The sequence below is a fragment of the Agrilus planipennis genome, unplaced genomic scaffold (assembly GCF_000699045.2).
Source record: "Agrilus planipennis isolate EAB-ADULT unplaced genomic scaffold, Apla_2.0 scaffold31, whole genome shotgun sequence".
NCBI classification, from domain to species: domain Eukaryota; kingdom Metazoa; phylum Arthropoda; class Insecta; order Coleoptera; family Buprestidae; genus Agrilus; species Agrilus planipennis.
Window position 1 is genome coordinate 560,868 of NW_020439053.1, and position 11,905 is coordinate 572,772.

At 30.8% G+C, this 11,905-nt stretch overlaps 3 protein-coding genes across 5 annotated transcripts in view; 2 read left to right on the forward strand and 1 right to left on the reverse strand.

Annotated features, from left to right (window-relative positions):
- Positions 1-8,818, reverse strand: part of LOC108732876 (39S ribosomal protein L3, mitochondrial) — a 13,239-nt gene extending 4,421 nt beyond the window's left edge. Inside the window, exons 1-5 of one of the 2 annotated variants that reach the window (XM_025976979.1) lie at positions 8,598-8,817; positions 8,447-8,543; positions 8,184-8,393; positions 7,842-8,131; positions 7,041-7,471 (exon numbers count right to left, since the gene is read on the reverse strand). In XM_025976979.1, the coding sequence (XP_025832764.1) occupies positions 7,054-7,471; positions 7,842-8,131; positions 8,184-8,393; positions 8,447-8,543; positions 8,598-8,656 (1,074 nt within the window). In that variant the 5' untranslated portion in view covers positions 8,657-8,817 and the 3' untranslated portion in view covers positions 7,041-7,053. Of the gene's footprint in view, positions 1-7,040; positions 7,472-7,841; positions 8,132-8,183; positions 8,394-8,446; positions 8,544-8,597 lie in introns of both variants that reach the window. The other variant, XM_025976980.1, reaches the window with a different exon arrangement.
- The window catches only part of LOC108732872 (probable histone-lysine N-methyltransferase CG1716), an 18,387-nt gene continuing 6,555 nt past the window's right edge, over positions 74-11,905 (forward strand). The window contains exons 1-10 of the mRNA XM_018463865.2: positions 74-1,181; positions 1,236-1,364; positions 1,440-1,585; positions 1,650-1,803; positions 1,994-2,402; positions 2,463-2,710; positions 3,829-5,173; positions 5,231-5,390; positions 5,942-6,282; positions 6,522-6,881. Coding sequence (XP_018319367.1) covers positions 502-1,181; positions 1,236-1,364; positions 1,440-1,585; positions 1,650-1,803; positions 1,994-2,402; positions 2,463-2,710; positions 3,829-5,173; positions 5,231-5,390; positions 5,942-6,282; positions 6,522-6,881 — 3,972 coding nt within the window. The 5' untranslated portion in view covers positions 74-501. The remainder of the gene's footprint in view (positions 1,182-1,235; positions 1,365-1,439; positions 1,586-1,649; positions 1,804-1,993; positions 2,403-2,462; positions 2,711-3,828; positions 5,174-5,230; positions 5,391-5,941; positions 6,283-6,521; positions 6,882-11,905) is intronic.
- LOC108732875 lies at positions 9,014-11,862 on the forward strand. Of its 2 annotated transcripts, none has more exons than XM_018463868.2 (2): positions 9,014-9,455; positions 9,547-11,862. In XM_018463868.2, the coding sequence occupies exon 2, from the start codon at positions 10,019-10,021 to the stop codon at positions 11,102-11,104; it is 1,086 nt and encodes a 361-aa protein (XP_018319370.1). In that variant the 5' UTR covers positions 9,014-9,455; positions 9,547-10,018; the 3' UTR covers positions 11,105-11,862. The 2 variants fall into 2 exon arrangements, with proteins under 2 accessions (XP_018319370.1, XP_018319371.1); XM_018463869.2 differs by having other exon boundaries at positions 9,930-11,862.

Genomic DNA, 11,905 nt, shown 5'->3' on the forward strand with positions numbered 1-11,905 from the left:
CATTTTAATATAAAATTAATATAAAAAACATGTATACTATAGAATACTTACTATATTACATAGCGTTTTTGATATGTATGCATTATTTATTCAGTATTAATTTTATGAAAGGTGGAGACTGAAGAAATTGAAACTAGCAAACATGATATATTATTAAATATTAAAGCAGAAATTGATCATAACAAGGAATCTGATGATATTCCAATTGTCGAAAACAAGCCTGAAATTGATACAAATGTAAGTAATACTGAGAAACACCAATTATTTAAGGAAACAGAATTATTGGAAGCTCTTACAATATCTAAAGATGAGGAATCAAATGATTTAAATATTTTTAATACTACTGATAACAAAATAAAGAAAGAAATAAATTACGGTCAACAAGAAGAAATATTGGAAACTCTTGAAGTCAAAGAAGAGAATGATGCGACACTTACAGAAAAGCAAGAGGAAATCAAATTAGATGACCCGGAGTGTGTCAGAGATGTTTGTACTGCTAATATGGAGCATGAAGAGGTACAAACAAAAGGAAAAAATCAAGAGAAAAAGAAGCAGAGAAATGTTCGAAAAATAGATAAAAAACCTCTCAAAGTACCAACCAAAGCAGCCCTAAAAGAATTTAAGATGAAAAAAACATCTGATAAAAAAAAGGAAGGAATTCAAGAAAAAACTAAAGTTCGCCGGTCAACCCGAATTAAATCTATTGGTACTAAACAAACACAGAAGACTGATAAGTCAACTATAAATAGTAAAGGAATGGCAAAAAATAAAAAAGGAGAATCTGATTCATCAGATGGAAGTAATTCTGGAAATAACGAATTAGAAAAGTTATCGACGGAAAATTCAAATATTTCTACAGTAAGTGTGAACAATGATACAGAACAAAAACCTGTTAAAGTAAAATCCCGCTGGCGAAGGTCAAGCGAGTTAGAAATGGGAGCAAATAAAAACAACGATAATGATAAAAATAGTTCTGAAAAAATATTAACCCCTGAAGAAGAAATTAAAATCAGACTTAAACAATTTGTCCACTTGAAAGATAACAGTTATTTAACTGACAGAGTGTGTTGCAAGGAAGCGAAGAAGATGGTGTGTGACTGCTTTTTAACACAAGAGGAAGTTGACCGAGGAGACTATGGCTGTGGAGAAGATTGCTTAAATCGTTTGCTTATGATTGAATGGTAATATTTAGGTATTTTCTTAAATATGTCACTATACTAGATTTATTATTACAGTGGGCCTTTATGTTCTCTGGGAGATAGATGTACAAATAAAAGGTTCCAAAAATCGAAACAATCTGCTTGTGAAGTATTTCGCACCGAAAAAAAAGGTTTAGGAATTCGCGCGACTAAAATTATCCCTGAGTAAGCATTATTTTATACTGCAAAATTCAGTATAATATATATGTGAGACCTTTCAAATCTCTATTTTTTTTGCAGTGGTGAATTTATACTAGAATATGTGGGTGAAGTTATTAATCCAGATGAATTCGAAGATAGAGCAACTGAGTATTCAAAAGGCAAAAATTCACATTTTTATTTTATGGCTCTTCGATCTGATGCCGTCATTGATGCTACGCAAAAAGGTAGAATTCGTATTTTAAATTGTATTTTTTATTTTAACTATATACACATTTTATTATTTCGTAGGCAATATATCGAGATTTATCAATCATTCATGCGAACCAAATGCTGAAACTCAAAAGTGGACTGTAAACGGCGAACTGCGAATAGGTTTCTTTAGCAAGAAGACAATTCAGGTTGGAGAAGAAATAACTTTTGATTATCACTTTCAAAGATATGGGTTAGCACAAACAGTTTGTATTTAATACACAAAAAATATGTAGAGTAAATATTCAAATCTATAGCAGATGAAGTTTATATACAACATTGCTAATTTTTTCTCCTCATTTAGAAATCTCGCCAGTGATGGATTAAACTTAAAAATGGCCTAGAAAAATGTCTTCTGACTAAATCAAATCTAATTTTTGTAGCAAAGAAGCTCAAAAATGTTATTGCGAAGCGCCTTCTTGTCGGGGTTGGCTTGGAGAAGAGCCAGATGATGAAGATGAAGAAGAAGCTGAAGAAATGGAGGAAGAGGAGGAAGAAAAAGAGGAAACAGAAGATGAAGAAAGTGTAGACAAAAAGAAGGATGAAGGAGACAAGACAAGTAAATTAAGGAAAGATGTTGTGGTGAAACAAAAAGTTAAGAAATCGTTAAAAGATGAAGGTGTCAAGGAGGATTCAGTATTAACAGACGAGCCAAAATTAGGTACAGAAACTCCAGAAAAAGTCAAATCGAAAGAAGAAAAAAGCAAAATAATCAACAAAGTCAAAACACCAAAGAGTAAGCCAAATAAGATATTACAAAAAACTCGAAAGGAGTTGTTTGACGATTCTGATGTAAGTTAATTATCCGTATAATTTACTTTTTTTTTACTGAAAATATCATTTATATTACAGTTAAACGAAGAAATCCAAACGCTTATGTCCACTGGTTTAAAGAATCAAGCACATACGTTAAAACTCAGTCGTTTGATGGTACGAGCAACAGAAATAACGCAAAAAAGTAATTTACTTCGGGTTCTCCGCAGAGGAGAATTTCCTTGCCGAAGATTATTTCTAGATTATCATGGTCTACGATTAATACATGGATGGATGACTGATGCGCAAAGATATTGTAAAACGGACATGAAACAAGAATCGCTGAGGTACAATAAACGTTTGTTACTGTTATCAATATCGTATATTTAAATAAGAGTTAATCTGCTAGTACTCGAGACATTAACGTGCAAACATAATAGTAATCAATTCAGTCTCTAACAGAAGATGGCACCTTACTTATTGAAACGTGTTTTAGATTTCTTTTTACACATTTTCAAATTGATTTATTACCTTTGTTTTGCTACTGTATTATGCATTTGCTATATTAATATTCATTAGTTATGAAAATAATTTACGTTTACACATAATTGATGCTCTTATCATATAAAAAAAATATGTATATTTGAAGTGAAACTTCTTTAGCCATGTTAAGAGTAATTCTTTCAATGGTTTAGAGTTTATTTTTTGGAAAAAATTTATCCTGCACTTTCTTAACGTGATCATTAGGAGAAAATCTAAGAACTTGTATGTAGGCGAAAAAAATAGTAAAGGTGCCTAGAGCAGGTTTTTTAGATATAAGAAAATGTTTTCTTTGAAAATCCGAACACAGTACCACTTAAAAGGAGGAATACAATAAGTCGGTCAACAACTCTAAAAAATAAAAACTGCGGAATATGGCAACTTTTGTTGATTATTATTAGATGTTCAAAAATGGCCATCTTTCGCGGTTTTGTTTTTATTTATTAGAAAAGTCATTGACAATACTTAGTTGATAAACATAAACATATATATTGTCACCCACAGAGAATGATACCGCCTTCTGTATGTGGGACGGTACTTAAAAAACTAAAACTAAGGACTAGAGGAACAGACTAAACTAGTCTTTAGTACATCAAAATTATATTTATAGTTAAATTAGCACCTTAAAAGAAAGTTAATGTTAGACATATTAGATGATCCATGCCCTTAACATCTTTTGCAAAAAGTTATTAAAGTTGTAGACCAATTGCAATTGTTCAAACCTCATTGTTTCCTCTTTTAAAGCGTTTTAACATGCTTTTTTGTATTTCAAAGAGAAGATTTTTCCATAATTTTAAAATGGAATACTTTTCTGTTCATCTGAACTGTAGTTCTGTAAAAGTCGAAATTGCTGCTGACCGTGAAAGGAAGCATATATTTTTTTTTGTTTATTAAATATGAGATTACTTTTATTAATTCCCTGTAGGTTGGAAATTTTGCAAACACTAGCCACTTTACCTATTCCAAACAAGACGATGCTACAAGATAGCAAAGTGCTTCTAACAGTTGAAAAGTGGTCACTGCCTTTAAAGAAAGACGACGAACTGGACTCTGATAGTAATTCACCCAAATTAGAAAACGAAGAAAAAGAAGAAGATGAATTTGGTGTTGAAGAGACGCAAAATAAAACAGATTCCAAATTAGTCGAAACCATGGAAGTTATCGTTGATATAAAAGCGAAAGAAGTAAAAGAAGAAAAAAAGGAAGGTGTTGAAGAATTTGAAATTAGGAAATCGGTCGGTATGGACCATGAAAGTATCGTTAAGGATCAAGATAAATCAGTTTCCAGTTTACTAGAAAAAATCACTGTGTCTCATTTTGCAAATTTGTTTGAGGATGATATTTTAGATATCATTGAAAAAGAAGTTGAAAGGGCAACAAAACCAGAGGTCCCTGAATACGAAGTTGAAATTGTTGCTCTTGCTTTAAAATTGTTGGAAGAATGGTCGACTCTAAAGGAGGTTTTTCGTATTCCCAAAAAAGAACGGATCGAAAGAATGAAGGAACACGAACGGGAAGCGAATAGAGGCTATAAACCAACTCTGGAAAATGATCTCGAAAGAAAACATCTAAATCGTTATCGTCAGTTACAGAGACCTAGCAGATTTGACATCGAACTGAGAATGCGAAAACCGTTTCCAATTTTAGATCAAAGAAATCTGAATCCATTCAAATATAATAAGCACGAAAGGAGAAAATTGTTTGCCCTTCAAGTAGAACAGGAAGAAGAAAAACGACGTAAAATGCACTCTTTTATAAAACAAGAAGTAGCAATTTTAGGTCCCGATCTACGCCTTGGTCCACAACATGATGTTAAATTTCAATATATGTGGAATCCTCAAACAGGTCAATGGCAGAAAGTTCAAATTTTGAATCAAAATCCGACGAGTGTAGGTCAAACGCCACCTCAAAAACAAGCTATGGTGCCCCATCCTCCCCCTATACTTCAGAATTTAAATCAACCTGCTGCTCGACTACCTTATCCATTCAATAGTTATTCTGCTAGTTTAAACTCTAATTCTCATTCTCAATTATCCTCATTTCCTCCTGTACAACCGAATGTTCCTCAAGTCAGTCACTATCCACCAATTATTACAAGTACCGGCATGCCATCTATGTTACAACACACAAATAGACTCCCTGATATTCAAAGCTCAAATTTATTGCCTCCTCAAGGAATAAGTGTTCCTCTGCCAGGAAATCCTCCTCTTCCTGTCATTCCACCATTGCCAAATACCACGACTGATGACAAAATAGAAGATGCATCTCAGGTATTTTGAATATCTTATTTTTCCAATAGTTTTGGTATAATACTTAGAATTTTGAAGGTACGATTTGCTGGACCAATACCCCCGCCCGTAAAATTACCACCAAAATGGAAATGCGCCAAAGATATTTACGGACGACCTTATTACTACCACGTCAAAATCAGAATATCCCAGTGGGAACCCCCTGATATACAGTTAGCTGAAGATTCGGAAGATGAATGTAAGAAGATTATTTGTTTTATTGCTTTCCTATTTTGATTTATGATATTAGCTGTTCACATCTTATAATTAATTAATATAAAAAACTAAACATGAGTTATACGATAAAAAAATTGAAAACTAGTAAAGTTCAGTACATTCACAATATTATTAAATGTATTTAATTGTAATCCAACTAAAAAGTAACAAACGTAAAAAAAATCCAATACAGTTAATGTATAGTATTCGGAACTTTAAATACGGGAAGGCAATTAAGAAAATAGCACAGTTTTTAGCGGCTAATTATTCCTACAAACCACTAGAATACCTTTCATCTATTCATTCAAGTTTAAAACACATAATGTAACTACCCACATCATTACATTCTGTCTATAAACATTTAATTAATCTCTGATGAAAACACTATTTTCTTAGTTGCGTAGCCTTGTTTAAAAATGGTTAGACTAGACTTCCTGCGACATATTTTTTATAGAGTAGAGTAGAGTAGAGTAAATAATACATTAATTAATGATTCCTTGTTCTGTTTATAAGTAATTAATGTATAATTTTTAGCTTCTGAAACCACATCATCTTCAGACTCCAGTAGTTTAAGTTCAGAATCAAGTTGTGAAGAGAGTGACAGTGATGAAGATGAAGTAGATGATACAAAATTAATGATTGAAATAAAAAAGAATTTAAAAAACATGGAAACAAAGTTGATATCAGAACAAGACGATAGTAACTCCAAGGATGATATTCAACAAAAAGTGAATGATCCTTTTCAGTCTGAGAAGAAACCTTCTCTAGAGGAGAGGCTTAAGGTGGAATTTAATTTTTTGAAAAATGAAAAAGATAAAGAACCACCCGTAAAACGCAGACGCAGTGGATTAGTTACAGAAATACATATAATAAGTGTAAGTTTGTTTTATCCCATAAGATAACATGATTATATTACAAATCGGATCACAAAAAGTACAAAATCCTCTTACTAAAAAGGTCAGATGGTATGAAGAAATTTAATATTAAAAATCACTGTAATCAGTAGGTAATTTATTAGTATTACTGCTAAATATTCAAAAATCTTAAAAGCGCAAAACCCCATAACATTATCATATATTATCAATTTTCTTTTAATTATATCTTTTTTTTACAGCCTAGAACGGAAGAAGATAAAATACTTGCAAAAGAAAATCTCAAAAAATACAAAGACAATAAAGAAAAGTTAAAACGTCAAAAAGAAGTTTTGCTTAAAAAAGCCAAGCAATCGAAAGAAACTGCCGGGGAACAACCGAAAAAACGAATCAGAGTCACTGTTAAAAGTCCAAAACATAAAAAGCATAAAGAAAAGGAAAAACTTACCGAAGTTGACAATGAAACTGCCAAAAAAATAAAGGAAAACTTCCGCTCCAGCATGGCTAGTGTTATGGTCAATATTTTGAATCCCTTTCGTAAACCAGATTGTAAAGAAGGACATATTAGTAATAATGAAGACTTCAAACACTTAGCACGAAAGGTAAAGTATCTCCTACTACCTACACTTTTTTTTTTAGATAATGGTATAGTAATTTCAAAAAGAATATGTGAAATTCGTTATAGGTTTTTATTTGTGTATAATATCGAATTTCATCAAGTAAAAGTAGATAACATCAATTATGCTCTACAACTAANTTACCGTAAAACATGATCTATTTATAAACAATTGATGGATCACTGAAATTATGTAAATTTTCGTCATAAAATTCTTCAGGCAAAACATCTTCATCTTTGTGAAAATATGTGGGAAACGGTAATGCAGCAGATGGTTTACGTAATGGTAAAACTGTATCGTAAATATATACTATTGAGTTCGTTTCTCCAGGAATTCCCATTCCCATAACCCACATTACATTATATTTCCTATTTATTCTCAATATTTTTAATCCCTTGGCAACTCTATACCTATTACCCATATGTCCAGGCATTTTAGTGCCTGGCCAAACTCGACCTTTTTCACCACCCCCTCCGATGTTACCACCTCTTCTGTGAGTTTTTGTCACTCCATGTGATGCAGGCATGCCACTAAATCCGTGTCTTTTCATTACACCTTGAAAACCTCGATCTATCCTGTAAAATGCTAATGTGAATTACAAATTTATATTTAAAAAAAAAATTGAATCATTATGAACCAAGCATACAACTTATCCTCTTTATTCACCTTAGCTATCTTTCTTACCTCCTTCCTAAATTTTTCTCTATTCTTCTTTCAAATTTTACAAACTTTGCTTTACAAATAATTTAGGTAGTTAATTATATATAATGTATACAAACAAAGTAGATAAATTATATTTAAGGCAGAAAAATGTACAATTGGAAAATTAACAAGGAGAAATTAAAAATTCATAAAACAGTTGCAAAACGGGAAGTTTTCTAAAGTAACAAATAAATATAAATTTTGAATTGTATATTTTCCTAAAATAGAAGCTACAATACTTACGTTTTTCCTCTTACATCCACATAGTTTCCAACTCTGTAATGATCTATTGTGATTGGAGTTCCTGGTTGAAGTAATGCTTCAGGACTTACAAAAAAACGTCCTAAAACTTTTTTCGGTAGAACTCCTGAATCTTTAAACAAACCACAGTATTCTTTTGTTAATAATATTGGATCTGTTTCAATTGCTCCTAGAAGCAGACATCCCTTTTTATTCTTGACGAGAGTGGGTTTCACTCTAGGACTATTATATTCTTCTGGTGAGTAACATCTAATTACATGGTTGTCTAAAACCTAAAAAGTAATATTATTAATACTACTTAGGAGAGTAAACAATGTGAGATACCTCTAACATAGTTGTAAATATTTTAGTTCCATCCTTCAACCACAAAGGAATATTCCCAATCTTACGAGCTATAACACCTGTTCGACGTAATCCTGGATGCCAATCAATAATATTTGTTGGAGCTTTTTTAGGAATTAAACTATTGCGTTGGTCTTCAACAACTTCTTTTAAAAATCCAACATTATCAGCAGTAACAAAGTCATCATGAATCTAGCAAATTTAAGGTTAACCTCAAATGTAATGATAATCAAAGAGTATCTTACCACACGGTTTTTATGAGTAAACCAAGTAGGATGTCTTAATTTTGGTTTAGGTACCACACGCTTTTCTCTTATTTGAGTTATATTGTAAATCTGAAAACTAAAAAGAAACAGCTGTATATTTCAAAAATGAAACTGCATGAATTATAAGCACCTGGTCACTATGCTTTTATTGGAAGATTTGTTAAAAACGTTGGAAATAATAAAAGCCATCTTATAAAGTGTTCTTTAAATTTATTGTATGACAGTTCTTTCATTTAGACACATTGCACATCACGAATTCACATAAAATTCGGCTTCAAATTTCAAATCACAATATTATTTGTTCAATAAATTCTATTCATAACTGATTCATAACCTATAAATTTTACTTGTATTTGTTTTATTTTTTTATAACCATAGATAATTTTATAACTCCATTCTCCATCCTTCTTTAAATTACTATAAAACCATAGATAATTATAAAACGAAAGGACCAAGTACCATCGAGGACTATAATCAACTACAATCACAGACTGTAATCGTATGATAATTGTATTGAGTCCTGTTATTTTGATAGTATCTATATGTTGATAGTACCTATTTGTGTAAATTGGTATTATTTCTTCTGTAATCATTAAAGCTATAAACTTCTCTTGTCTATGATTAAAGCATTACTGCTGTATCGATGTAACTAATTAATGTAAAAAAGTGTAGTTAATTATTAGTTAATATAAGTTGATGAAATCAGCAAGAGCTAGATATTTTTATGGTAGCCCTAGGCTATATCCGTGTCATAAATAATTTAAAGTAGATTACTTATTGATTAAATCTGGAAATCTCAAATACTACGTAAATGTGGAAAGTTGGAACGTCGTTTAATTTACTCAAAATGGTATTTAAAACGGACGAAATGAAATTATTAACATATTAAGATTATTATCAAATGGGAAGATGCTAGTGACCTGCTGGTAATAATATCACATGCATTAGAAACAAAAATACAAACTGCTAAGAAGAAACAACAAAAAAGGTATGAATATTATCGTAATTTTGTATGCAAGAACGTATTTTAAATTTCTATATCAAGATAAACCGTTTATTAGTTAAACACTTGTTTACAGCATGCTTATTCAAAGAACTGTTTATGACAACAGTTAAAAAACCGTACTTGAATGTTTGATTTAAAACAGCGTACTTGTAACACCGTTTAATAATTGAGAACTATTGAATGTAAAGACCACGATATTTTACATCTTATTTTGTTTCTATACATACATACATATATATCACTGCTTAGAAGGGGTGTACTTCTAATAAACATTCATTTTCTGCATTATTTGAATGTATACATTCGTTTCTAACAACAATGGATATTAATTTAAAAAGAAAGCTCTTGTATGTTTAGTAGATAATATACAAACGAGTAGAAAAATCAGAGATCAAAGCCTACTATTATTTGTATACTTTTGATGTTTATATATAACCTTAAAAAAACATTCATTAGGACCTCAGTATAACGGGTTGTCTACCTCTAAGTAAGTAAAGAATCGAGCACCCCAGGTGAATTTGGGTTACCCGTGTTAATTAATAATAATGGCTCGGAAACGACGTAGAGGAGCTTCTTCTGCCGGAAAACGTCAACCGAAAGTAACAAAAAGATTACCTGAAAGTAACAACACGGAAATTGTTTACGAGGGTTGCTCCGATAATTCCAATGGAACGGTCTCGGCGGCAACAACAGATCAGGCATCATCGTCTGAAAACTCGAATTTGGAAATGAAAATTGTAACAGAAGGGGTACATAAAAAATTTGGTAAATTTCGTTGTGTAATTGAAGAAACAGAAGATCCGTTGAAAATAGATAACACCCAGAATGAGATAGCATATGTAAACACTGAAGAAACCTTTGTTGACTCAGAGGTCAAACCATTTTTAGAAAACGAAACGTTTGCAGTTGAAGAGGTGCATACATGCAGTAGTGAAGATGTCTTAAATGAAGAAAATGTTGAAATTATTACAGTTGAAGATAATTCTATTTCTTCAGATCAGACTGGTACAATATATATAACTTTAGATGAAAATGAAAAAGGTGTAGGATCTTTTAAAAATACCAATGAACATTTTGTTAAGGAAAATGAGAAACAAAATGATGACTTATTGGAAATAAGTAATTTTGTCAAAAATCATGAAGATAATGGAATAATTGAATGTAACATTGTTAATAATGAAGGTATCACTATTAATAATGATGAATATATTGCTAATAATGAAGATAATGCTATTAAAAATGAAGAAAATTCTGATAATAAAGAAACTATTATTGATAGGGAAGACATTCTTAATACTGAAACTATTAATCAGGGAATTGTAGCAGAGGATGATACAGAAGAAGGCATTGTATATATGCATGAAGAAGAATTGCAGCTTGAAGAAATTGTAGATAATGAGGAAGAATTAAAAATTGCCAATAAACTTTCAGCTTTAAATGTTAATGTAGAAAATGAGAATATGGATGTAATTGATAATAATGATGATTCACAAAAATCACATGAAATTGTATATGACATGGAAAATCTTGGATTTGAACTTACTATTGAGTGTGGACCAGAAGAAGTTGTACCTACCGAGCAAGAAATTGAATATGGAAATGGAGACAAAATGAAAGAGGTGAGTGAGTAGATATTATTTTTTGAAACTTAATTAGATAGAGAATCTCATGAACCTTAGTATTAGGTTGCGGAATAATAAAGCTCCGCCCTTTCATTGATTTCTACATTTCTAACAATATTGGTTACTGTTGTTTGTAGTTTATTTGAAGCTGATTACATAGCAACATACGTGGTTAGCAGTTTAGTTAATGTTTTCTAATGTACAATGAATGGAATAATAATGGAATTTAAACTAGGGTTTGGAATTGTATTCCAATTATTTGAATATTGAAATGTTTATATACTTTGGAAGGATTATTTAAAATTAAATATGCAAACATCCAAATATTTGAATATTCAAGCTTAAATATGCATGGATATCCAAATATATGGATACTGAAACGCCTATTTAAATATAATGCTGCGTTTATGTGGCTCTCATATATTGGAAATTACTCTATTAAATGTTTGTATGCAGTTCTAATTTTTTTATCAAATGTTATAATTTTTTTAATATTGAGTGAATCACCATATCAAGATTTTAGATATTCACATATTTGAATATTGAGATATATCTAATTAAATATTTACAAATATTCAGGTAGCAGATAATTTAAATATTCAAATCAAACTATAAACAAATATTGGAATACTTAATGTGAAAAGTTCCATTCCCTATTTTAAATTACCTATACGATGTTTTTCCTTTTTAAATAGCTTTTCATACACTCCTCAAAAAGCCTTGTTTGAATATGAAAAAAACTGTTTGCATATTATACTAATGATATAAAGTATGGTGTTTTTAGTGTGTATATTAATTTTGTCGCAGATA

What these genes read in the sequence shown, in the direction of transcription:
- LOC108732875 (XM_018463868.2), top strand. Translation starts at nt 10,019, where the DNA reads ATGGCTCGGAAACGACGTAGAGGAGCTTCTTCTGCCGGAAAACGTCAA.